Source organism: Leopardus geoffroyi, chromosome D3, assembly GCF_018350155.1.
Source record: "Leopardus geoffroyi isolate Oge1 chromosome D3, O.geoffroyi_Oge1_pat1.0, whole genome shotgun sequence".
Lineage (NCBI taxonomy): Eukaryota > Metazoa > Chordata > Mammalia > Carnivora > Felidae > Leopardus > Leopardus geoffroyi.
Window position 1 is genome coordinate 29,237,166 of NC_059339.1, and position 24,993 is coordinate 29,262,158.

The 24,993-nt window shown below is 46.0% G+C and overlaps 1 protein-coding gene across 1 annotated transcript in view; it reads left to right on the plus strand.

The window, feature by feature from the left end:
• Positions 1-112: 112 nt before the first annotated feature.
• The window catches only part of CDC45 (cell division cycle 45), a 33,887-nt gene continuing 9,006 nt past the window's right edge, over positions 113-24,993 (plus strand). Inside the window, exons 1-13 of the mRNA XM_045458101.1 lie at positions 113-471; positions 614-673; positions 1,442-1,534; positions 2,978-3,115; positions 4,078-4,224; positions 10,536-10,591; positions 12,182-12,230; positions 14,224-14,285; positions 16,013-16,063; positions 17,417-17,536; positions 19,127-19,258; positions 19,526-19,624; positions 20,217-20,378. Coding sequence (XP_045314057.1) covers positions 421-471; positions 614-673; positions 1,442-1,534; positions 2,978-3,115; positions 4,078-4,224; positions 10,536-10,591; positions 12,182-12,230; positions 14,224-14,285; positions 16,013-16,063; positions 17,417-17,536; positions 19,127-19,258; positions 19,526-19,624; positions 20,217-20,378 — 1,220 coding nt within the window. The 5' untranslated portion in view covers positions 113-420. The remainder of the gene's footprint in view (positions 472-613; positions 674-1,441; positions 1,535-2,977; positions 3,116-4,077; positions 4,225-10,535; positions 10,592-12,181; positions 12,231-14,223; positions 14,286-16,012; positions 16,064-17,416; positions 17,537-19,126; positions 19,259-19,525; positions 19,625-20,216; positions 20,379-24,993) is intronic.

Consider the following 24,993-nt stretch of genomic DNA (forward strand, 5'->3'; position numbering starts at 1 on the left):
TACCGAAATCGTAAACTGACGACTTCGTTCAATGTGTAAGTGAATTGAATTTATGGCGTGATTTCCTTTTCCTGGAGGGCCCAGTGGGAGGCAATAGGCTTCTCTTCCCAAACTAAAGATGTCCACCAAACGTCGGATTTGTGGGTAAAAGGGAGTCAGAACTGAAGTGGGCAACATTGTTTGCGTCTTGCTTGTGGATGACGCTCCTTTAGGAGCGGGCCTAACATTTCCAGCCCGGTTGGCGGAGCGCTAGGCCCGCCTCCAATATGGCCCAATCGGGAAGAGGGAAAAGCTGAGAACTAAGTAGGTATTGGTTGGCTTCTGGGCTAATCAGAAGAGTCCCTGTTTGGCGGGAGTCTTGACCGCCGCCGGAGCTCTTGGATCCTCAGCGCTAGCTCTGGGTGTCCGGCCGCCGTGGCCATGTTTGTGTCCGATTTCCGCAAGGAGTTCTACGAGGTGGTTCAAAACCAGGTGACCCTTTTTCTTACATCTCGTGGCCTTGTGTGTGTGTGTGTGTGGGGGGCGGGGAGGATCCGGGGGAGCGGCCCTGGGAGGGCACAAGGGGCCCGCGTTCTGTTCTCTGCGTTCAACTGGCCCTCTCTTTTCCTGACAGAGGGTCCTTCTCTTTGTGGCCTCGGACGTGGACGCTCTGTGCGCTTGCAAGATTCTTCAGGTGAGCCTTGCGTACTTTGGGAGGGAAGGGCCAGGGCCAAAGGGTGAGGGAGCAGGCGGGGCCCCGGGAAGAGTTTGGGAGTGCAGGATGGGCTGGGAGTCGGCGCAGGAGGTGAGGAGCGCATAGGGAACCGCTCTTCTCCCCACCGGCCAGGAGAGAGTGCAGGCTAGGGTAAGGTGCTGGAGCAACTGAAATCTGGGGAGAGGGACTTTTAGAGGTCGCCTCTCTGGCAAGAGTATTGGGTGGGTTTGAGAAGGATGCGGCAAAAGGCAGTTAGTATTTTTGCAATAACCTGGCTGAAAAATGGTTGCATTGGAGAGACCGTTAGAGCTGGAGTGGCTTCTCAAATGTGGGGTTTCAGAGGAGTCTGTGACAGCTGAGGGCACAGTGGTGTCATAAGCAATATAGGAAATACAGGATTCTTTTCTCTATTAAGGAAGATCATTGGTTCGGTTTTGAATATGGTGCAATTTTTACATGAACTTTGATCAGGCTGTTGGGTCAGGAACTACTTCTCCGAAGACCTAGAAATAAAATAAGCCTCCCCCACCCTGGATGTTTTCCTTTGGTGATTTTCAAAAATTCATTAAAGTTCACAGAATGATATAGTCAACACTCATATTTCTATCACCTAGTTTCTTCCATTAACATTTTACTAAACTTATCACAGGTCATTCGTTTCTCAACCTTATTTTTTTTTTTAAGTGCATTTCAAAGTAAATTGCAGACGTCCTAAATATGATAATTTTTGGAAATGATCTCTCTCAGGCTCTGTTCCAGTGTGATCACGTGCAGTATACACTGGTTCCGGTTTCTGGGTGGCAAGAACTTGAAACTGCATTTCTTGAGCATAAAGAACAGGTATGATAGAAGCATTTTAGAGTCATTAGTCTTTTTTTTTTTTTTTTTTTCAGTTGCAATTTAACACTAGCATTCTTTCTAGGTCCTCAATAGGTTACTTGTATGTTTAAGTATCAACTACATTAGCCAATATGGAAGGAAAAAATGAGATATATGCAGAGTGACTTACTCTCAAGTTGTAGAGACAGAATTGATAACCAGAAAAGATAGTGAATGTGGACACCGTCTAACTTTGAATTTGTGTTGCAGACATTTCATTGTAAGGTGCTTAGAGTTTAGCAGTTTGATTTTGATATGGCCTAGTTAAAATTATGTTAGATAAGGTGGCTATTTTACATTATCTTTCCAAGAGAAAGTATCCCAGTTCCAACTGGTAATCCAGGAACATATCTTCTCCCTTTGCAATTTAAACAGTAGAGGCCAGGACTCTTACCACCTCTGCATGGGGTTATGCTGAGAGATGGGACATTTTAGATCCCACTGGATGGGACTGGAGTAGGGAAGAGGGTCTCTGGAGTCTGTGGCAATATTTAGGACTGTCCAGAGATAATCCTTGCCTGGAGCTCCTGTCATCACGGAAGGAGCTACCTGTACCAACCTGATATTTATAAGCAAAAGGTTCTCTGTAGAGATAGGATATAGTAAGACTTAAAATGATATTTAGATGCTTATTAAGCATGGGGTGCCCGAGACTTGTTACAAATTTAAACCTGTACGACACTGTCAGTACAGAGAGGCAGCACAGTAGAGTGACTGAGATCTTCAAAGTCCCATTTATTTACTTATTAAAAAAATATTTTTAATGCTTATTTATTTTTCAGAGAGACAGAGCATGAGCAGGGGAGGGCAGAGAGAGGGAGACACAGAATCCGAAGTAGGCTCCAGGCTCTGAGCTGTCAGCACAGAGCCTGACACGGGGCTCAAACTCACCAACAGTGAGATCATGACCTGAGCCGAAGTCACCTAGATGCCCCATATTATTATTATTATTTAATGTCTATTTTTGAGAGAGAGAGAAAGAGTGAGTCGGGGAGGGGCAGAGAGAGAGACATAGAAGTCAAATGCTTAACTGACTGAGCCACCCAGGTACCCCTGCAGAGGCCCATTTATGCATTTGAAGTCTTGTTCTGCTCCTCATCAACTTCTTGACCCTGTGCATGAGACTGAGTCATGCTGAACCTCCATGTGCTCCTTGGTGAAGCAGAGACAGCCACAGGGCTGCCCATGGGGCCTATCTCAAGGTGTCATCATGGAAATGAAATGGCATATGTAGTACATTAAAGCACTTCACACAGGCCAGCTGCGTAAAGCCCCTTGCCATCAGGGCCTCACTGGTGTCAGGGGCTTGATATGTCTCAGCAGAAGGACTCAGAGACCTAATATGCTGAAGGTAAAGGATCTACTCAAGGCACTTACTTCCTAATGTCTCTCTCTTTTTTTCAGTTCCATTATTTTATTCTCATAAACTGTGGAGCTAATGTAGACCTATTGGATATCCTTCAGCCTGATGAAGATGCCATATTTTTTGTGTGTGACACCCACAGGCCAGTTAATGTCGTGAATGTCTATAATGACACCCAGGTAACCAGGCCTTTGGGGCCCATGTCTTCCCCAAGTTCTATCCTTTGTCTGTACCTTTTATGCCATGGGCAACATCGCACCTGATGTTCTAAGCAAGGCATGTATCCACCTCTCCTACAAGAGTTAGACCAGCCTGAGGGCAAGAATCTGGTCTTGCTTATCCGTGGTGAGAAACATAGCACCTAAGTAAGTCTTGGAGGCGCTCAGAATGCATTTTGGAATTCACTTAACCTAGAAAGTGTAGGGACCAGAACCCTGCACTGAGCCTGCCCTGGGAGCTGAGGCCCAGCCTGGTGTCATTGAATACTAGGGGATCTAGAGGCGTTAGCCCTACAAGTGGGGCTAGGGCCTGCCCTGCCCATCCAAAGGGTAGTATGAGGACCAACAAGACAATAGTGTAAGAGACCACTGTTAGCCTAACATGGCCATGCTGTGCTTCCTCTTTGAACCCCCAGCAGCAAACATGGAGCCTGGCACAGGACAGCCACCTAACCATTCTCTGAGTTGATCCCACCCATGTTATCAAAGTGTTGGCCCTGATGTTCTCATGTGAAGGACCACTCTAAGTGAAGTCAGCCTGGAGCTGCTTTTAGAGACAGCAGTTTTACTCCCTTAGGGGTCGCACATCTCCCTGTCTTCTCTCAGAGTCCGAGTTGTGGGGTGTTCATTTTGTTTGCTTGGAGTGTGGCATGAGAGGGAGTCTTTTCCCCAGACTTACATGACTGGATAGTTTTTTAATTTTTGGAATTTTTGCATATCGCGTGGTGCAACTCCAATGCCTCTGAGAGGAAATGAAAGCAAGAAAATGTTTGAGAAGTCTGAAATTCTCAAGTGGCTCTTTGTACAGAAACCTTAATGAGTCAGCTCATTGGGAAATAAGATTCTGTAAGAGAAAACATGTAATGGAGAGTTTTCTGTCAATGAGAGAAGAGAGCCTTGATTGCTTTTTGTTTTAATCTTAGATCAAACTACTCATTAAACAAGATGATGATCTCGAAGTTCCTGCTTATGATGATATCTTCAGGGATGAAGAAGAAGGTGAAGAGCATTCAGGAAATGAAAGTGACAATGGGTCAGAGCCTTCTGTGAAGCGCACACGGTTAGAAGAGGTGGGTTTTGGCCTTACCACAGTCTTGAGTAACGTCGTTCCCAGAGGTCAGAGCTCAGGCTGGAGCCTTTGGGGTCCAGGGGTGGCTGGGATTCAGCAGGCACTGGTATTGACCCTGGACTCTGCTATCCCCTGGCTGCATGGCTTCAGGCGGGCTACCGAACTTCTCTGAGCTTTGACATCCTTGTCTGTACAGTAGAATTTCATCAGATGAAATGAAACTTAGGATAGCTCAGCTCTTTGCTGAGCAATACAGAAAGTGGCACCTGGGTGGCTCAGTCAGTTAAACATCCAACTCTTGATTTCAGCTCAGGTCGTGGGGTTGCAGTTTGTGGGTTCAAGCCCTGTGTTGGGCTCTGCGCTGACAGTACAGAGCCTGCTTGGGATTCTCTCTCCCTTTCTCTACCCTTCCCCTGCTCATATGCTCGCTCATGCTCTCTCTCTCTCTCTCTCTCTCTCTCTCTCTCTCTCTCTCTCAAAGTAAATAAACATTAAAAAAAAAAAAGGCAGCAATACAGAGAAACGATAAATAACATAAACATCCTCTCCCTTCCCCACTCCCCTCTGGATTCTCTGCAGTCATCATGAAGGAACGACATGGATCTATGGCCCTCAGCCAGGCTCAGTCTCCAGTGGTGATTCCAGGGGAAGCATCTTGTGTGCAAAGATTAGAGTTGTTTGAGCCTCGTGAGTCTTGGGTCTGAGATGCTTACCCGATCTGGGGCCTGGCCAACAGAAGTGGCCTGCCCAACACTGGTGGCTTCTGCTACATGGAAAATTAAAGGTGGGAGGTGGTTCTTCCTCTAATAGGGCCATGTTTTATTCTAGTGTTCAGTGTTGTGGAAGAAGCTGATGCCCTCTGATTCCCAGTCCTGGGTGTCCATGCTGAAATTTGCCTCTGGAATGTTTCATCCTTGGCCTGACATTTCCCAATAAGGTGCTTTAGCAGAGCTCTTTTGAGCCATTTTGGGGACATTCAGTACACTCTGTCCATCTGAGGGGTGTGTCCTGGGAGTGTTTTCTCCTTACCTTCCCTGCCTTTGAGCCATCCTTTCTCTAGAGTTTTGGGTAGTCTGATCAGAGACCTCAGATACATTCTTAGTTTCTCTTTCATCTTGTCTAGCTCTTTATCTGTTCCACTCTCTGGCCAACATCTGGTCTTTATCTTCTAATCTTTGATTTCTAACAGCTCTTTTTGTTATCTAAAGCTCCTTTTTGTTGTAGCATTCTTTTTTTTTTTTTTTTTTTTTTTAATTTTTTTTTTTTTTTCAACGTTTATTTATTTTTGGGACAGAGAGAGACAGAGCATGAACGGGGGAGGGGCAGAGAGAGAGGGAGACACAGAATCAGAAACAGGCTCCAGGCTCCGAGCCATCAGCCCAGAGCCTGACGCGGGGCTCGAACTCCCGGACCGCGAGATCGTGACCTGGCTGAAGTCGGACGCTCAACCGACTGCGCCACCCAGGCACCCCTGTAGCATTCTTTTAACTATTAACGAACTGCTTTTCATCAGGCTCCAAATATCAGTATCTGGGGGATTTTCTTTGGAAACATTCACGTTCTGCAGATAAGAGTCTTAGAATTCTCCATCCTGACTAATATATTTCAGCACCTACTCTGTGCCAGGTGTCAGTAAGGCCCTGGTGTCTCTGGGAGAGAACAAATTCCTGTCTTCACAAAGCTTCTTTTCCAGTGGGGGAGGCATCAGGAATGAGCACAGGTCAAGGATGGTTTCAGGTGGAGAGCTGTGTCATATCAGGAAAAATAAAGCAAGGTAAGGGGCTGGACAGGGAATGGGCTGCTTTTATGAAGGTGGCTATGGACACTTGACCTGAATGAGGAAGGAAAGAACCAAGAATATTCCTAGAAGGTACATCCAGTGCAGTGTCCCCAGACACGAGGGCTCTGAGGGAAGAACAGGCAGGCTAGAACTGACGGGAGGGTTTGTCAGTAAAGAGAATGTCGTTGGTCTTGATGAGATGTCAGAACATGTCAGAGCCTCCATTGACATGTTTAATGCATCCATTTAGAATCTGAGTTTGTGAATGCTTTCTATGATATTCACATGCATAATTATGCATGTGTAACATGCATAATTTCCCACTGACTTTTTATTTTAAAAAAATTTTTGATGTATACAACAGTTGAAAGGATAGTACAATGAATGCCCGTATACCTTTCATATAGATTCAGCAATTTTGCACATTTGTCACATTTTGCCACATTTGCCTTCTTTTATATATATATGTATATATATGTATATTTTTTTCTTTTGCTTAATCATTTGAGAATAAGTTGCAGGGGGACCTAAGTTGCTTGGTCATTTAAACATTTGACTTTTGATTTCAGCTCAAGTCATGATCTTGCAGGTTGTTGGTTCAAGCCCTCATTGGGCTCTGTGCTGACAGTGTGGAGTCTGCTTGGAATTCTGTCTCTTTCCTTCTCTCTCTGTCCCCCACCGCCCCCAGGCACATGCATTCTCTTTCTCAAAATAAATAAGCTTTATCTACTTTTTAAAGTGTTTATTTATTTTGTACAATGAGCACAGGTCTCTCTCAAAATAAATAAGCTTTATATACTTTTTAAAGTGTTTATCTATTTATTTTGAGAGAGAGAGAGAGAGCGTGAGCATGCATGTATGCGAGCAGGGGAGGGGCAGAAAAAGAGGGAGAAAGAGAATCCAAAGCAGGCTGCACACTGTCAGCACAGAACCCAATGAGGGGCTCGATCCCACAAACTGTGAGATCATAACCTTAGCTGAAATCAAGAGTTGGATGTTTTTTTTGTTTTTTTTTTTTTAATTTTTTTTTTTTTTTCAACGTTTATTTATTTTTGGGACAGAGAGAGACAGAGCATGAACGGGGGAGGGGCAGAGAGAGAGGGAGACACAGAATCGGAAACAGGCTCCAGGCTCTGAGCCATCAGCCCAGAGCCTGACGCGGGGCTCGAACTCCCGGACCGCGAGATCGTGACCTGGCTGAAGTCGGACGCCTAACCGACTGCGCCACCCAGGCGCCCCAAGAGTTGGATGTTTAACTGACTGAGCCACCCAGATGCCCCTAAATAAATAGACTTTAAAACGCATCTTCAGGGCACCTGGGTGGCTCAGTCGGTTAAGCGTCTGACATCGGCTCAGGTCATGAACTCGCGGTTTGTTAGTTCGAGCCCCGCATCTGGCTCTGTGCTGACAGCTCTTAGCCTGCTTCGGATTCTGTGTCTCCCTCTCTCTGCCCCTCCCCTGCTCATGCTCTGTCTCTCAAAAATAAATAAATGTTAAAAAAAAACAAAAAAAAAAACGCATCTTCTAAGATCATTCTCCTCTATAAATGCAATACCATTATTGTATGTAAGCAATTAACGGTGTCCTCTAATATTCAACCCATATTCAAATTTCACTTGTTCCCCAGAATAGATTTTGCAGCTGCTTTTGTTTCTGAAGTGTCATCCAACCAGGGCTGGCACATTTCCGTTTAGCTATTTCTCTTGTCTTTTTTTTTTTTTTTTTTTTTTTTTTTTAAATAAAGTGATATCTACACCCAACATGGGGCTGGAACTTATGACCCTGAGATCAAGAGTCACGCGCTTCTCTGACTGAGCCAGCCAGACACCCCTCTTAATTGTCTTTTCACCTAGACCAGGACCCCACTCTTTTTGTTTTTTCTTTTTTTTTTTTCTGTTTTGTTTTGAATGACATTGGAGGCCAATCCAGTTGTCTAGTATTTATCACTTGTTTGTGGAATACCTTTACTTGCTCCTCTATCCTTGTGTTTTCTGTAATCCAAGTTTAGGGCTACATATTTGATTTTGGTAAGTTAGCCCTCTGAGACTACCTCAACGGTAATTAAATCTTCATGATTTGTAAATATACGTGGATTCAAGATATATTCTCAGAAATATTTTTATTAATAAAAGTGTACACTCAAAGAGATTTAGAGACAACAGGCTATAAATGTGGAAATGTTACCTTCCTTTACTTCCCTTACTCTTCTCTGTTTATGTGAGTTTCTTATTTATATTCTCTGTGTACATTTAGATCCACCTCATACAATGGTATAAATTTTGCTTCAACAATCAAACATGATTCTATTCTAAAACTCAAGAGGATAAGGAAAGCCTATTGTATTTACCCGTTCTTCCTTCCATCCTGATGTTCCAAGGTTTTTTCTTTTGTCATTTTCTATTTACAGAAAGTCCTTTAACTTTTTTTAGAGGCACTCTGCTGGCAGTAAATTCTCTTAGTATTCCTTTTCCTGAGAATTTCTTGACTTTTCCCTTCATTCCTGAAAGATATTTTCACAAGGTATGGGATTTGGGGTTAACAGCTGTTTTTGGTCAGTGCTTGAAAATGTTATGCTACTTCTGGCCCCTGTGGTTTCTAGTGAGAAATCTGCTGGCATTCATACTGTTTTATCCTATACATAAGATGTCATTTTTCTCTTGCTTTTTTTGAGATTTAAAAAAAAAAAATGGGGGCTCTAATATTCAGAAGTTTAATTACGATGTGTCTTGGTATGGATTTCTTTGGGTTTAACCTATTGGGATTCAGTCAGCTTCTTGAATCTGTGGGTTTATATCTCTTGCCAGATTTTGAGCTATATTTCTTTGTTTTCAGGCATTATTTATTCCAGGGTGTTTTCACCCTTTTTTTTCCCTCTCCTTCCAGGGCACCAATGACAGGAAAGTTAGGTCTTTTGTTGTAGGTTCACATGTTACTGTTTGTTTGTTTGTTTTTCCAGTCCATTTACCCCTCTATTAATCAGACTGGATATTTTCTATTATCGTATCTGCTGGTTCTTTCCTCTGTTCCTCCGTTTTGCTCTTGAGCCCCTCTACTGAGGGCTGAGTTTCTACTTCAGTTATTGTAATTTTCAGTTTTAAATTTCATTTTGGTTCTTCTTCATTTTTCTACTTATTTACTAAAGCTTCCTATTTTTTTCTTTTGTTTCAACTGTGTTTTTAATTACTCATTGAAGCATTTTTGTGATGGCTGCTTTAAAAATTTTTGTCAGATAATTCTCACATCTTTGTCATCTTTGCATTAACATTTATGGATTTCCTGTTTTGGTGTTCAATTTGAGATTTTCCTGGCTCTTGGTGTGATGAGTGCTTTTCAAATGAAACCTGGACATTTTTATATTATGTTTTGAGACTCTGGATCTTAATTAAGCCTTCTGTGTTACCTGCTTTCTCTGACATCATTCTGGCAAAGGAGCAGGTGGGCAGCATGTCTCTTTATAGCCAGGTGGAGATAGAAGTTAAAGATTCTCCACTTGACCTCCATTAACCACCAAGAGGAGTGGCTCCTTGTTACCACTGGGCAAGAAAGGTCTAGGCTCACTACTTGGCCTCCTCTGATACCACCCCAGTGAGGATGTTGGGAGATGTTACAAGTGAAAGGTGGAAGTGTTACAGGTGGGAGGTATTCACCAGGGTGGGAGTCTAGGCTTCTACTTCGTCTTTGCCAAGTGGATAGGGGTGGGGCCACAATTTTTGGTCATGGTGGCTGGATTAGACCAATTATTGTCTAAAAGTTTTCTGTCTTTCAAGGCTGCTCTTCAGGATCCTTTGGCTTTTGTTGAGGCCTTTTTTTCTCTGTGCCTGTTGGGGTTTCCAGGTTGCTGGCTTCTTCAGCTCCAAGTCTAGGATCTATAAGCAAAACAAAACAAAACAAAAAAAAACCCAGTGGCTGGTACGTGGAAGGATATTGGTAACATTAGTGCTTAATGATCTGGCGGGGAAGCCAGTATGAAGTAGCTATGCACTTCTGGATCACACAGTGATGGGGATGATGGAAGGCTGGAGTGGACAGACGGAGCACATGGACAGAGTGTAGCCTGAGCAGGCACTGGGGAAGTCTGTCCACCATATGGTGTCTGTAGTGCCAGTGGGCTAGAGAGGTCTCAATCATCCCCCACTTCAGTTCTTCTCTTCTCTAGGACCAGGCTGAGCTCAGGACATGGGAATGAATGACCCATGTTTTCCCTCAGGGGTCCATGCCCAGTGGCTTCTGCCTGATCGGAACCTTCTCAGGCTACAGGGGTACATTCCTGGCTTATTTGCTCAACTTTTTTTTTAATGCTTATTTTGAAGGAGAGAGAGAGAGAGAGAGATAGCACATGAGCAGGGGAGGGGCCGAGAGAGGGGGACACAGAATCCGAAGCAGTCTCCAGGCTCTGACTACAGAGCCTGATGTGGAGCTCGAACTCACAAGTTCTAAGAACATGACCTGAGCTAGAGTCAGATGCTTAACCAACTGAGCCACCCAGCCTCCCCTATTTGCTCAACCTTTTGTTCTCTTTGTCCCTACATCAGGAGATAGTGGCACAAACCATGAAGAGGAGGCAGCGAAGAGAGTGGGAGGCCCGGAGGTGAGTGTGTACTTCAAGCAGCACCCTGTGCCATGGAGTCTGCAATCCCTCTGGGATACCTATGTTTTCCATGGCGACTGGATACTTTCTTTTTTTTTGCATTTGAGGACAATACATTTAGAGAGAGAGAAAGAGATTGAGAGTGCATGCGACCAGGGGAGGGGCAGAGAGAGGGAGAATTCCAAGCAGCCTCTGCGCTGTCATTGCAGAGCCTGGCGCAGGGCTCAATCTCATGAATCGTGAGATTATGACCTGAGCCAAAATCAAGAGTTGGATGCTTAACCAACTGAGCCACCCAGGCACCCCCAATTCAGTTAGTTTAGAGTCTCTGGGCTGGTGGCTCCAGGAGTGAGCATGTGTTCCCTGTATCGGAGAAGAGCTCTGGATCCCCTCTGTATCATGCTGTGGTCTTACAAGTGGCAGGACTGGGCCCAGAGGTCTTCTGCTCTCTGTTAGGGATAACAGCCCCTTGTCTTTTATTTTTGTTGTTTTTCCAGATATAGTTTTATTTGTAAGTTCTTCCTAAATGAGATAGATGCTAATTGTATAAAAGTTTTCATAGAAAATGTGAATGAGAACAAAACTGAATTATCTATAATTCCTCTTCATATTGCAAATTAAAAAATTGAAGTGCTCCAGGGGCACCTGGGTGGCTCAGTCGGTAAGCGTCTGACTTCAGCTCAGGTAACGATCTCACTGTTCATTTGTTTGAGCCCCACTTTAGGCTCTGTGCTGACAGCTCAGAGTCTGGAACCTGCTTCGAATTCTGTGTCTCCCTTTGTCCCTGCCCTTCCTCCACTCATGCGCTGATTCTCTCTCTCTTAAAAGTAAATAAATATTAAAAAAAAATTGAAGCACTCTAAAATAAAAAAATGGAAAGATTATTGTAGCTTGAGGTGACAGTGCCGTTGAGTTGAGTATTCGTTACTTGATCCAGTCCCTGAAAGTCTCTGCTGTTCCAGCTGAGGGCGTTGTACTTGGCTACTCCCTCATGAAAGGACAATGAAAATATATTTCGGGAGGTGCAATGAAAAGGAAAGTGAATATAATCCATATTCAATGATTGGAAGAGATTCTGGCTTTGAATCAATCTTCCTGGGGTATCCATACTTGTGTTTTTTTTATGTGATCATAACACGCACCTAATTTTGCATTGTTTTTACTTAATCTAACCATTTTTGATAGTTGCAACACTTTTATGACTTGCATTATACTTATATGGCCAATCTCCTTTTCAAACTGGAGGTTACTTCTGGTATTTTGCCATGACAAATAAGGCTGCAATGAACAATTGTGTTTGTGCACATAGTGTTGTCTTGCTTGTTCCTTTGAATTGTTGTCTTAGCATAAAAGTGGGATTCTAAGATTATTCTATGCCATTTTACTTCTTTCATTGCCACAAGCCTTTTATGTCAATATTGCTCCCTTTCCTGCATTGCACATGTGCACTCTGAAACAGTCCATAAGCAAATACAAAGAGTACTGTGACTTAATGTGTTTCTTTGATTACTGTCAAGTTTTAGCATTTTCCAAATGTTTGTCTTCCTTGTACTGCTTCCTGTTGAAGAACTGCATTTTATGTCATTACAGAAGAGACATCCTCTTTGACTATGAACAGTATGAATATCACGGGACGTCGGTATGTACGAATAGGTGTACTTCACCATAAAGTTCTGACTCAAGGGTCAGTGACCTACAACATGAGGAGAAATGAGCATATGTTTTAGAACCACAAAAGCCTGGGGTGCCTGGGTAGCTCAGGTGGTTAGATGTCCAACTTCGGTCCAGATCATGATCTCACGGTCCATGAGTTTGAGCCCCGCGTTGGGCTCTGTGCTGACAGCTCAGAGCCTGGAGCCTGTTTCAGATTCTGTGTCTCACTCACTCTCTGCCCCTCCCCCGTTCATGCTCTCTCTCTGTCTCACAAATAAACGTTAAAAAAAAAAAATTTTAGAACCATAAAAGCCTGATTTGAATCTGAGCCTCACAACTTCTGCTGTGTGACCTAGGGCATGTGGGGCAGCCTCTCTGAGACTTAAACTTTTGCTCCTCCATAAAAGGAAGAGAACAGCCCTCATTTCAGAGGCAGTTGTTAGGATGATCCTGCACACCCAATAGGTGCCCAAAGGACAACAGCTATTATTTTTGTTCACCATCAAAAATACAGAACAAGTCTTTTTATAATTACTGAGGCCCATCACTGCATGTGTTATGGAACAGAATTTCACATGGAAAACCTACTGCGTTGACTGTGGCAGGGATTTTTTTGCTTTAATTTATTAAAAAAAATTTTTTTTTTAAGTTTGTTTACTTATTTTGAGAGAAAGAATGCACAAGCAGGGGAGGGGCAGAGAGAAGGAGAGAGAATCCTCAGCAGACTCTGCGTTATCAGTGCAGACCTTGATGCGGGGCTTGAACTCATGAACTGTGAGATTTTGACCTGAGCCGAGATCAAGAGTCGGACGCTTAACCAACTGTGCCACCCAGGTGCCCCTGACTCTGGTACTGTTGAGCAGAGCTCAAGGCTGTAAGGATCCCTAGAAAATTAGTTTCCAGGGGCGCCTGGGTGGCGCAGTCGGTTAGGCGTCTGACTTCAGCCAGGTCACGATCTCGCGGTCCGGGAGTTCGAGCCCCGCGTCAGGCTCTGGGCTGATGGCTCAGAGCCTGGAGCCTGTTTCCGATTCTGTGTCTCCTTCTCTCTCTGCCCCTCCCCCGTTCATGCTCTGTCTCTCTCTGTCCCAAAAATAAATAAACGTTGAAAAAAAAAAAAAGAAAATTAGTTTCCAGTAAAATATGTGTTCGGTGTTAGCATTTGGCCCTGGGGCCTTGAACTCTGAGTGCCATATTTCCAGTATCCTTTTAGTATCAAGGTCTCATTGTCCTTTGAAAGATCATCTTTTTCCCTCTCTGCTCTGCCCCAGCACATGGAAAATTCCAAGCAGTGGGAGGTGGGTGGGGCAGCAGACGCCCAGCTCCCTCCAGATTTGTGAATCATTCCCTTGGAAATCCTCTCTGGTGGGCAGCCCAGCATCGCACAGCCAATGGGACTTTAGAATCTTCTGGTCAGACACTGATACCCCTTGTTGTCTCCTACCAAAACCCAGACTATGCTCACAGGGAGTTAGTTGCTTCTGTCTGCAGACAGCCCTGTTAGAAAGATCTTCCTCACAGAGGTCCTGAAGCACCCTTCCTCTTTAACGACCAGGTAATGAGAACCAAGGCCCTGCTTCATCCAGCCTTCCTGAGAGTGTGTGTAAGCCTGCCAGCCAGCCAGGAGGAGTGTGTGGACAAAGGTCCCTAACCTCCTGGCTTCATTGCCTCCCCAGGTATCACTGAGGGACCCAGTGAGATGTGTAGAGGCACTAGCACAGTGCTGTACTCAGGTGTTCTCCCTTGCATGATGAAGTATGTACATAGAAATGACTAGTTAACAGAGGAGACCATGCAGATAACTTGAGTTCCTCTGTCTTCCTCCCTTGGTTTGGCCTGGAATCCACCCATGCTTCCTTCCCTAGCTGGGAAAACCTTCAATCTGCAGGGGCTTGGCTGGGATCCTGGACAACCCAGCCCTGGTGCACACCCTGCCTAGGAGCACAGCTGCCTTGGACCTCAGGCTTCTTTCTTTCTTTCAGTCAGCCATGGTGATGTTTGACCTGGCGTGGATGATGTCAAAGGACTTGAACGACATGCTGTGGTATGTAGGCCCCAGTCAAGACCAGTGCTGTGTGGGGCTTTCTTCTCCAAGTAGCCTTGTCCTTCCACAGTGAGAACAGGGTCTGGAAGAAGACATCACTGTGTGGTCCCCACCAGGAACGTTGGACACAACCCCTTTCTGGGAATAGGCATAGCCCTGGTTTTCTTCCTTTGAGGCTTTTGTCTGCATACAAACTCCTAGGGGTAATGTAGGGAGCATTGTTGGGTGCAGAGGGTCAGGGGGTGGGGCCCGAGTGCAACTCTAACCTTCCCGCCCTACCACTCAGCCTTGCTGCCTCGTAAATTCAGGTGACAGTAGGAGTGGGAGATTTGAATATGGCAGCCTTTGTCAGGCAGCTTTGCTTCCCTGGCGTGCTGTGAAATCTGGTACAGGAATAACCCTTAGCCCACCTCTGAGTTTGCTGCACTGGCTGCAAGCAGGAGCACCCAGCACATTGGGGTGCTGTACACAGGTTGGTTTAAAAACTAAACCCAGAGTCTGAGGGAAAAAAATACAGGTCCGGCCTGCTCCACCCCCTTGGTCCTCTGCTCTAGTTCTGGTTTTCTCCTCTACGAGATGAGGAGGGGATATTCTTTCCAGGCCAATCCCCATGGGGATTGTAATGGTCTTTGCTGAATCAGGGTTTTATGACAGCCGGGGGCTGGGGCAGGACCAAAGCCCTAGCTACACCTAGGCCCCAGGGTGCTCTGTCATCACCCTGAGCAGATGCCTACCTGCCATCCTCAGGTCCAGCTCTCTTAGCCTCACCTGCACCCCCTGCTGTGTGCTTGGGGGCACCCTTGACGGCTCACTCACAACAAGTACCTCCAGTTTAGCATTGATGTCAGAATATGCCCCCTTGAAATGCCTCCAGAAAACTCCAGATATAGCACAAGAACAAATACAAAATAATCTGATACAAAATATATGCATGGGAAGGTTGGAAGGAGGAAAGGGTGGGCTTGGGAAGACGCCCCATGGTGGCATGTTTTGAAGAAGACCTTCTGAGAAGGGACTCACTGCACTGACAGATATGGTGGGGTGCTCGAATGCCCTGCCCCCACATGAACCTTCCAGGGCCTCTCCATCTCACTGTTCCCAGCATCTTTGACTATTCTTGGCTCTGGTCCCAGAGGGGGTTATTGAAGGACGCTGCCTGGGGACTGACAGAGGATAATACCTGAGGTCCTGGTTCCTTCTGCCATGGGCTGGCCATGGTCCTTGGGGAGGTCAGGCCAGCTTGGGCCTCCATCATCTCATCCACAAAAGATGAGCTTAGAGACAGGACCTTGGAAGGCTCTTATGAGGCCTAAATTCTGTGACTCTATGTCCTGCCATTTCATACCAGGACAACAGACATGGACTTGATGAGGGTCTGTTGTGCTGCAAGCCATATTGCAGAGGGGCAGGTGACATGAGGGGCTTAGGGGTGGAGTGACACACCAGGACCCACCAGCAACTGAGCACCGAGTCTGCTGCAGCTGTGCTCCAGAAAGATGAGGGTGGAGAGTGTTGGGGTCAGCCAGCTCCCAGAGACCACATCAGGCCTGCCATCCTTGCCCTGGGAGAGCTCCCTCCTGTGCACCAAAAGCTCCCACTGCTGTGCTGCTATGCTGCAAGCCCTGAGTTGGCTCCATAACCTTCTACCCTGCAGAGGAGAGACCGTCGGGCGGTGGGCCTGGGCTAGGCCATGCTCCTGTGAGCTTTGTTGCACTCTTCTCTTCCAGGTGGGCCATCGTTGGACTAACGGACCAGTGGGTGCAAGACAAGATCACCCAGTAAGGATGCACTCACTCAGGCTGTCAGAGGTTGGCCTGTGCTGTGGCCATGTGCATGGCCTGGCTGCAGCCCAGTTTTGCAGTGGGAAGATGGGTGGCAGAGCCCTGATGAGGAGGGGGCTGGCCTTAGGCTTGGATCCTTGTCACCGAGGAAGGGCTTAGAACTAGGCCTTGTGTGTATGCTTCATCCACCCTCAGGGAGCCCAGCAGGTGGAGCCAGAGGTGAGAGGAGGGAGCTCAGTATCCTGGCTCTTCATGTGGTCCTTGCAAGGTAGACATGGGGGCTCTGGGAGGAGTTGGTGAGGACCCCAGGAGTCCTACCAGGGAGGGTGGATGTGATCTCAAAGGCAAGGGGAACGCTGGCAAGGACTGCCAGGAGGGCTGGCATGGAGCCGAATTCTCTTTTGCCCCTTGGTGAGCGGGCTTTAGTGCTCCCCATCACTCCTGATGGAGAGCTGAAGGGCTGCCCCAGAATAGAGATACCTGGGAAGCATGGGGTGCCGGCACCCCCTCTCATCTGCATTCTGGTGGCCATCAGGTGAGGACTCTAAGAGAATTGACAGGGACCCCTACCCTAACCCTGTCCAAGAACACTCCTTGTGCAGTTTACAGAGGCCCCAGCACCCCCATTCCCTGCCTCTCCACCCCACTCTGCCCACCTGAGTCATATGGTATAGCCTAGGGACCAGGAGGGTTCTGAGTCTCACAGGCATGGATACCTTGCTGGGCCTTGTTCCCCCTTCTCTCTTAAAGATGGCATGCGTTGTGTGCAGCGCCAGGCACTGTCCCTGGCCTATGGCAGCCCCTCACATGAGGCTCCACTGTCACTGTCCTGCTCAGTGGCCATCTGCAGGTGGACCTGGACTGGGGTCTGCCCTCTCCTGCTGTGCTTGAGAGGATCCACACCCTTTGCTGTGGACTACTGTCACTATGTGGTCCGTCCACTTGACTGACTGCTGGACAGGGCTCTGGCCTCCCGCAGTGCCTGCCCTCAGGAATCCTCAAATAAGTAAGGGCAGGACAGCTGCCACCCAGAGGAGAGTGCAAGGGGGCAGGGGCTGCGGCCAGAGCCCACCCCTCCCAGCTCTGTCTACTCACATGCCCCCTTGGGCCTGGATCCTCGTCGTGGAGGAAGGGCTTAGAACCTAGCTGCCAAGGCCCTGGTGCCACAGCCACATTTGGCTTTGCAGAGGTGGTGGACCTTCCTCATACTGACAGGAACAGCCTGTATGGTGGGCTAGCCCCTTAGCCTGTGAGGGGGGTCCCCCGAGGGAAGGAGGGAAGCCGCGTGGCCTGGCTGCACGTGAGGGAGGAAGGCGTCCACCCAGGCGGCTGGCAGTGCTTTCATTCCAGGATGAAGTACGTAACGGACGTTGGCATCCTGCAGCGCCATGTGTCTCGGCACAACCACCGGAATGAGGATGAGGAGAACTCCCTCTCTGTGGACTGTACACGGATCTCCTTCGAGTACGAGTATCCTTGTTGTTCAGGCCGGCCAAGCACAGGCAGCACCCCTGCCCTCAGTTTTGCTCAGCCACACACCACTTTATCACCTCTGCAAGCCCAGCCCACATCCCCCTGGGGGTGGTGTGGTTGTTGCTGCAAAGTCGCAGGCCTGGATTGTACTGCTGTGTCTACTGTGTACCCAGGCAGGCAGTGGATGAAACAAGAGGCTTTGAGAAAGGGGCCCTGGTGTGCTCTCCAGGCTGGGCAAAGCACCAGGTACTGGGGAGCGGACTCTGTCCTGGCTCTTCTGTATGGCTTTGGCTCCTAAATGCCAGTGCTGTGTTCAGAAGCATCATCTATTTATTTATGGCTCATTGTAGGCCTGGTGTGTTGGCAGGGCCTATATGTGCAGTGCGGGCAGTTTAATGATGAGCGCAGACTCTTGCCAAGCCCGTCAGGAAGCAGTAAGCCAGCATGTGATTACAGAGCACAAATGTTCCATAAGAAGTTGGCGCATTGATGGAGTAACCAGGGAGTTGTTGGGTGGCAATACTCAGGAAAGGCCTTTGGGAGGGGCCACATCTCAGGCTGAGACTCAGACACACGGGGTGGGAGGGAGGACAGCCTGGGCCAAGACCTTGGCTGTGCAAAGGCCCTGAGGAAGGGACTGGAGAGGTGAGTGGAGTCTGAAGGTCCGAGAGCCCAGGGCAGTGGGAGGTTGAGGAGGTTGTTGAGTTCAATTCTTTATGCTTAAAAGGTCCCTGGACTGCTGGTTGCAGGGAGACAGACTGGCAGCCATAGGTATAAGGCAGGGCTGGGGCCTGCTGCTTCAGTGGTAGGTAGTGATGGCAGGAATGATGCTGTCCTATGCCTGCTGGGATGGATGGGGACCAATAAACGTGGATTTGGATAGGTGAGTAGAAGGTCATGTCTAGGAAGAGGTGTTAAATGTGAGGCATCTGAGCTCCCAGGATTGGAGAGCCCACCAGGGCCTGACACAGGATGTCCAGGGATCAGGTCCCAGCCATCAGGCTGGGCAGCACTGAGGACAGAGCCCACCATGTGGTCAGAGCCAAGCCTCAAGTGTTGGCAGAAATGGTGTCAGGGCACCAGCATGACAATGGGAGGCAGGCAGAACCAGCCTGACATCCTGCTTAGACCCTTGGGACGGGGAAGAAGGGGTACACAATGGGGTGGGGACAGGATCACCCTCACACACAGCCATGCTCACAGCCCCACTGGCAGTAGACCGTGTGTTTAAGAAGAGGGGGTTTTGTTCAGGGGGGTCCAGCAGAGAGGCGGGTGTGGGAGAGGGCCAAGCTAGGTGTAGCATGCAGGGAGCAGATGTGATGACAGCATGGACTGCCCTGTGTAGCCATGAGGACTGTCTCTGTCACCACAGTACCTAGACTCTCAGAACCCCTGCGCCTCAGTTTCCCCGTCTGTCCAACAGTGATAATGGTGTGCAGACACCCCCTTATAAGCTCTCCATACGGGTCAAATGAAGCTAAGGAGGTGTAACTGGTTGTGCAGGCAGGCTCTCTGGGGATGGGTAGGGCCGTGCACTGCCCAAGCCACAGGTCACTGCCCAGCCACTGCCTCCTTGACTGGGCCCAGCCTCCGCCTGGCACTCTACCAGCACTGGTCCCTCCATGACAGCCTATGCAACACATGCTACACTGCAGCCAGGTTCAAGCTCTGGTCTGTGCATGGGCAGAAGCGTCTCCAGGAGTTCCTTGCAGACGTGGGGTGAGTGACCACCTTGGCCCAGAGGCCCCCCACTCCTCCCACCAGGGGAAAGGTCCCTCCCCTTGGTTGTGACCAACATTCAGAGGCTGCCTGTTTCTACCTGAAGTGTCTCACTCGGAGACCCCAGAATATTGCCCAAAGGCCTACATATGAAGACCCCTCTCATGAGCACCGTGACTCCTTGTAGGGTGCTCTCAGTCCCACTGGTGCTTGGTGACCTCCATCTGAAGCCAGGTTACTCGTGACTGGTGCTTGTCATCTTTCCAGCCTCCCCTTGAAACAGGTGAAGCAGAAGTTCCAGTCCATGGACGTCTCCTTGAAGGAGAATTTGCGGGAGATGATCGAAGAGTCTGCAAATAAATTTGGGTAAACACATGTTTTTTGGCATTAAGCTTTGTTCAGGCTTCAGCCTTAACCTAAAATAATGCAAAAACAAGAATACACAAGCAAATATGACCTGGCTAATCTTTCCCAAAGTTTTGAGTTCTCTTTGGTTTAAAAGTAGGTCCAGGTCTAGAGAAGTCCGGGTCCTTACATCTTGGGGCTGAGGTGTAGACCTCTAGGTCAACCTGGTCTATCCCTGACTGGACACAGGAAATAGCTGTGGGAAGGGCCCCCTGAGGCCAGGTTCAGGCGCGCTCTGCCTAGAGGGTCCTGTGGCTGCTTCTAGCATCCTGGGACATGGGAGGGGCTGCACACACATCTCTGCTCTTTCCCCCAACCAATAGGACAGCTTTGGACAAGGCACTCAGTGCCCCAGGTTACAGAGCTATTATGTCAGGTCTTCTTCCCCCCCTCCATTCTTGGACCACAGTGGTCTTGCCTTGTGCATTAGCAGGGGCCAGGGAGAGACAGCCGTACATCTGCTGGCCCGGCCTGGCAGTGAGAGCACCCACAACTTGAGAGCACTCCCACATGCACACAGGGATATCAGCCATGTTGCTTGCTCCCATTGCAGGATGAAGGACATGCGCGTGCAGACTTTCAGCATTCACTTCGGGTTCAAGCATAAGTTCCTGGCCAGTGACGTGGTCTTTGCCACCATGTCACTGATGGAGAGTCCTGAGAAGGACGGCTCAGGGACAGATAACTTCATCCAGGCTTTGGACAGTCTCTCCAGGTAGTGGGCCACTATCCCTCATCCTAATACTCTTCAAGGAGGCAAGTCACAGGAACCCCAGGGGCATGGGGGTGACTGTGTCCTGCAGAAAGTAATCGCAGTCCACCAGGGGAGCATGTGGCACATTTCCTGTCCATCTTCCTCTCAAACCCTTTCCTTCTCCTTTCTTTTTGATTTTTAATCATCGTTTCTTACCTCCTTGACCTCTTCAGTTATTATTTGTGGTGTTTGTTCATTCTTGTGAGTTTTTTTCTAGTTTAATCTTCATTTATCAATTATTTGCCTCTTATTTCTAATTTTTTTATTTCATTTCCTGAGATGTCTCATTTTATATTTTGTTTTTAATGTGTCTGAGCTTGCTTTGAAATAGAACGTTACAGTGTTGACCTTCTGGGGGCACATCTTTCTAAAGTACTTTCATTATCAATATAGGTATGCTATTCTCCCTATTCCCTTTTTTCTGATAGTAACTTTGAGAGGATTTGACCTTGCTCCTTGTCTGTTTCTCATTTTTTGTGTGTAAATTTAGCTTCCCTGACTTTCAGAGGAGGCATGATTCAGACAGCTTTCTAACTTCAGAGAACTGCCACTTCTGTTGCTGTGCAGTGTTAAAAAATGTAGGGGTCTGCTTTCTGGGGTTTCCTGCCCTGTTCCCTGACATACTTTTTTTAAACAGCTTTACTGAGTTATAATTCGTACACCATATAATCCACCCATTTAAAGTGTACAATTCAGTGGCTTTTAGTATATTTACAAGGTTGTGCAAATATCACCACTACCTAATTTTAGAACATACTCGTTGCATCAGAAAGAAGCCCCCCATTCCCCTTAACCATCACCTCCCAAATCTCCCATCTCTCTCAGCCCTAGGCAACCACTAATCTACTTTCTGTCTTCATAGATTTGCTATTTTGGACACTTCATATAAATGGGATTGAACAATACATGTCCTTTTATGACTGACTCCTTTCACTTAGACTAGTGTTCTCAAGGTTCATCCATGTTGCAACATGAAGACATTTCCTTCCTTTTTCTTGCAAATAAGACTCTATGGTATGGATATACCATATTTTATTCATCCATTGATCAGTGGTAGTTTCTACCTTTTGACTGTTATGAATAATGCTGCCATAAATACGCATATATAAGTTGTGTGGACGTGTTTTCGTTGCTCTGGCGTATATGCCTGAGGATGGAATATCTGGGTCGTATGGTAAGTCTGTTTTATCTTTTGAATAATGGGTAGACTGTTTTCCAAAGTGATTACATCATTTTACATTCCATCAGTAGTGTATGAGTTTGAATTTCTCCACACCCACGATAGCCATCCTAGTGTGAAGTGACGTGAAGTGGGATCTCATTGTGGTTTTGATTTGCATTTCCCTCATGGCTAATGATGTTGAGCAGCTTTTCATGTGCTTATTGGCTATTTGTAGATCTCATTTGGAGAGCTGTCTATTCAAGTCCTTTGTCCATTTTTAAATTGTCTTTATTATGGAGCTGTAAGAATTGTTTCCTATATTCTAAACATAAATCCCTTACCAAATATATGATTTGCAAATATTTTCCCCCATCCTGTGGGTTATCTTTTCACTTTCTTGATACAGTTCTTTGAAGCACAAGGTTTTAATTTCAGTCATATCCAAGTTATCCTTTTTCTTTTGTTTCTTATGTTTTTGATGTCCTATCTAAGAAACCACTTCAGAGTTTTATAGTTTTTGCCTTTACATTAGGTGTATGATTCATTTGAGGTTAATTTTTGTGTCTGGTGCAAGGAACAGGTTCAACTTAATCCTTTTGTATTTGTACATCCAAATTGTTCTAATACCATTTGTTGAAAAGACTTCTTTCCCCCCACTGAGTCATTTTGGCACCCATGTTGAATATCAGTGAACTGTGAATATGAGAATTTATTTCTAGACTCTCAGTTCTGTCCCATCAATTGGTGTATCTGTCCTTGTGGCAATACCACACGGTTTTGATTACTGTAGCTTTATAGCTAGTTTTGGTTATTCTGTGTTCCTTGAAGTTCCATATGAGTTTTAGGATCAGCTTGTCAGATACTGCAAAGAAGTCATATTGCTTTGAACCTATAGATAAATTTGGGGAGTATTGTTGTCTCAACAATAGGAAGTCTTCCAGTCCATGAACATGGGATGTTTTCCCATTAACTCAGATCCTCTTTAATTTTTTTCAAGAACGTTTTGTATTTTTCAGAGAATAAATTATTTTTGTACTTCTTTTGTTAAATTTATTCTTTTTTTTAAATGTTTATTTATTTTGAGAGCACATTCACAAGCAGGGGAGGGACAAGAGAGAGGGAGAGAGAGAATCCCAAGCAGGCTCCACACCATCAGCACAGAGCCTAACTTGGGGCTCGATCTCACGAACCTTGAGATCATCACCTGAGCTGAGATCAAGAGTTGGATGCTTAACCGACTGAGCCACCCAGGTTGCCCCTGTTAAATTTATTCCTAAATATTTTATTCTTTTTGACACTATGGTAAATGGACTTGTTTTCTTAATTTTATTTTTGTTTACTGATTGCTATTGCATAGAAATACAGTTGCTTTTTGTATATTTATCTTGTGTCTTGCAACAGTATTGAACTTATATATTAGCTCTAATAGTTTTTTTGTTTGTTTGTTTTTAGTTGTAATAGGTTTTAGTTATTCTTTAGGATTTCCTGTATACAAGATTATGTTATCTGCAAATAGAAATGGTTTTACTTCTTCCTTTCCAACTGCTAGAACCTCCACTACAATCCCAGGTACATTTTTATCTGTACCTTCTTTTTCCTTTTTCATATTGTCTCTGTCTTACTCAATTTTGATTCCATCTTGGCAGTTTCTCCTCAGTGAGGGACCCAGAGTGGAAAGGAGCTCTGGCTGGTCAGAGCTAGACTGCTACGGCCCCCTAGTCTTTACCATGTCCCCTTGCACTTTATCACAGCTCCTGCACTCGCCTGCTATTGGACAGGGTAAAACTCTCACTTTGAACCACTGTGCCCCAGTTGCCTGGTGTTTTTAAACATTCTTAGCTCTTGCTGCTTCTCTGCTCCCTCCCACACTAACTCCCAAAGATACACCAGTCTTATGGCCAGTTGGTGGTCTATTCCCCCTGCTTATATTTTGGGGTCTACAGTGTTCCCTTATTCTCTTGTCATGAGAGTCCTAGATTTTTGGTTTTACAATGTTGCTCTATTTTTATCTAGAAATATAAGGAAATCCCAAAACTATAGTATCAACTGTTGATGCTCTCATCCCAGAGTTGATGGAGCAGTTTTAGACATTGTTTACTGACTTCCTGCTATGACAGAATATTTATTCCTCTCTTGTGCTCCTTTCCCTTCCTGTGCCACTGTTTTTAGCTCCTTTGTAACTGTAACATACTTGCATCTTGTTCTATCACCATTGTCTCTTTTCTCCCTACTTTGTAAGAAAAAGATATTAGCATTCTTACTTTTCTCTTCCCTATACCTTCTACTTTGTGAAATCTATGCTTTTATATTTTTAGGGTTAATAACACTTGGTTAGAGAATAGAATGCAAGTCATCTCATCCTTGACTATAGATTTGATTCTAAAAGATGAAAATCAATGTTCCAGAATCACTCGTGTGCAGTGATTATGTTACTTTCTGATGCTGCTCTTTGTTTTTCCTGGAACTCTTAATTGCCTTCTTTATAATACCCAGTTTTTTCCCCAGCTCTACTTCCAGGAGCTATTCCTTGAGTCCCTTTTGTCTAGGAGAGCCTGGGGTTCTGCCTTCTGACACCAGCCTGGACCTGCAGCTCTCTAGGCCTGCTGTTCGCTGCCACCACTGATGTTTGGCACTGACTGTGCCAATCCCAGGCACTGACTCTGCCCTGGGTTGGAGCCAGTGTTTCTTAGGGTCCTTGTCTTTGGTTTTTTCAGCCTTTCATTTTTTTAGAGCATACTTCTCTTTCTTTAAAGAAAGAGCACATATGAGGTAAATGTTCTGAGTTCTTGCACATCTGACAATATCTTTATTCTACCCTCACCTGGTCCCTGGTATAGCTTGTATACAATTCAAGGTTGAAGGTAATTTCCTGTTAAATGTGGATTTTATTGCTCCCCTGTCTTCTAGCAGCCAGTGGTGCTAATTGAGGTCTGAGCTATCTTAGTTCTTGTTTCTTTATCAATGCCTCATACCCCACCTAAAAAAGCTTGCAGGATTTTTTCGTTTATTTTCAGTGTTTTGTGATTTCATAGTGATGTGTCTTGGGTAGATCTTGCCTCATGGATTGTACTGGGTTCTCAGGCAAGCCCTTTTGATCCAAAGCCCCAGATTTTTCAGCTTGGGAATGCTTTTGTACTATTTATTACTCCTCTCAAACATACATATGTGTTTTTTTTATTCTTTCTTTCCTGGAATAATGCTCTGTCTGATTTTTGCCTTATGTTTTCCATGTTTGTCTTATTCTTGGTGTTAAGGAAGCTTCTTGACTTTATCCTTTGAGTGAATTTTTTATTTTTTTGCAATCACTTTACTTTCCACAAACACTTTGAGTTTCTGATTGTTCCTTTTTCATGGCATCCTGTTACTGGTTTACAAATATCTTAGTTGCCCAAATTCCTTTGAAGATTTTAATTA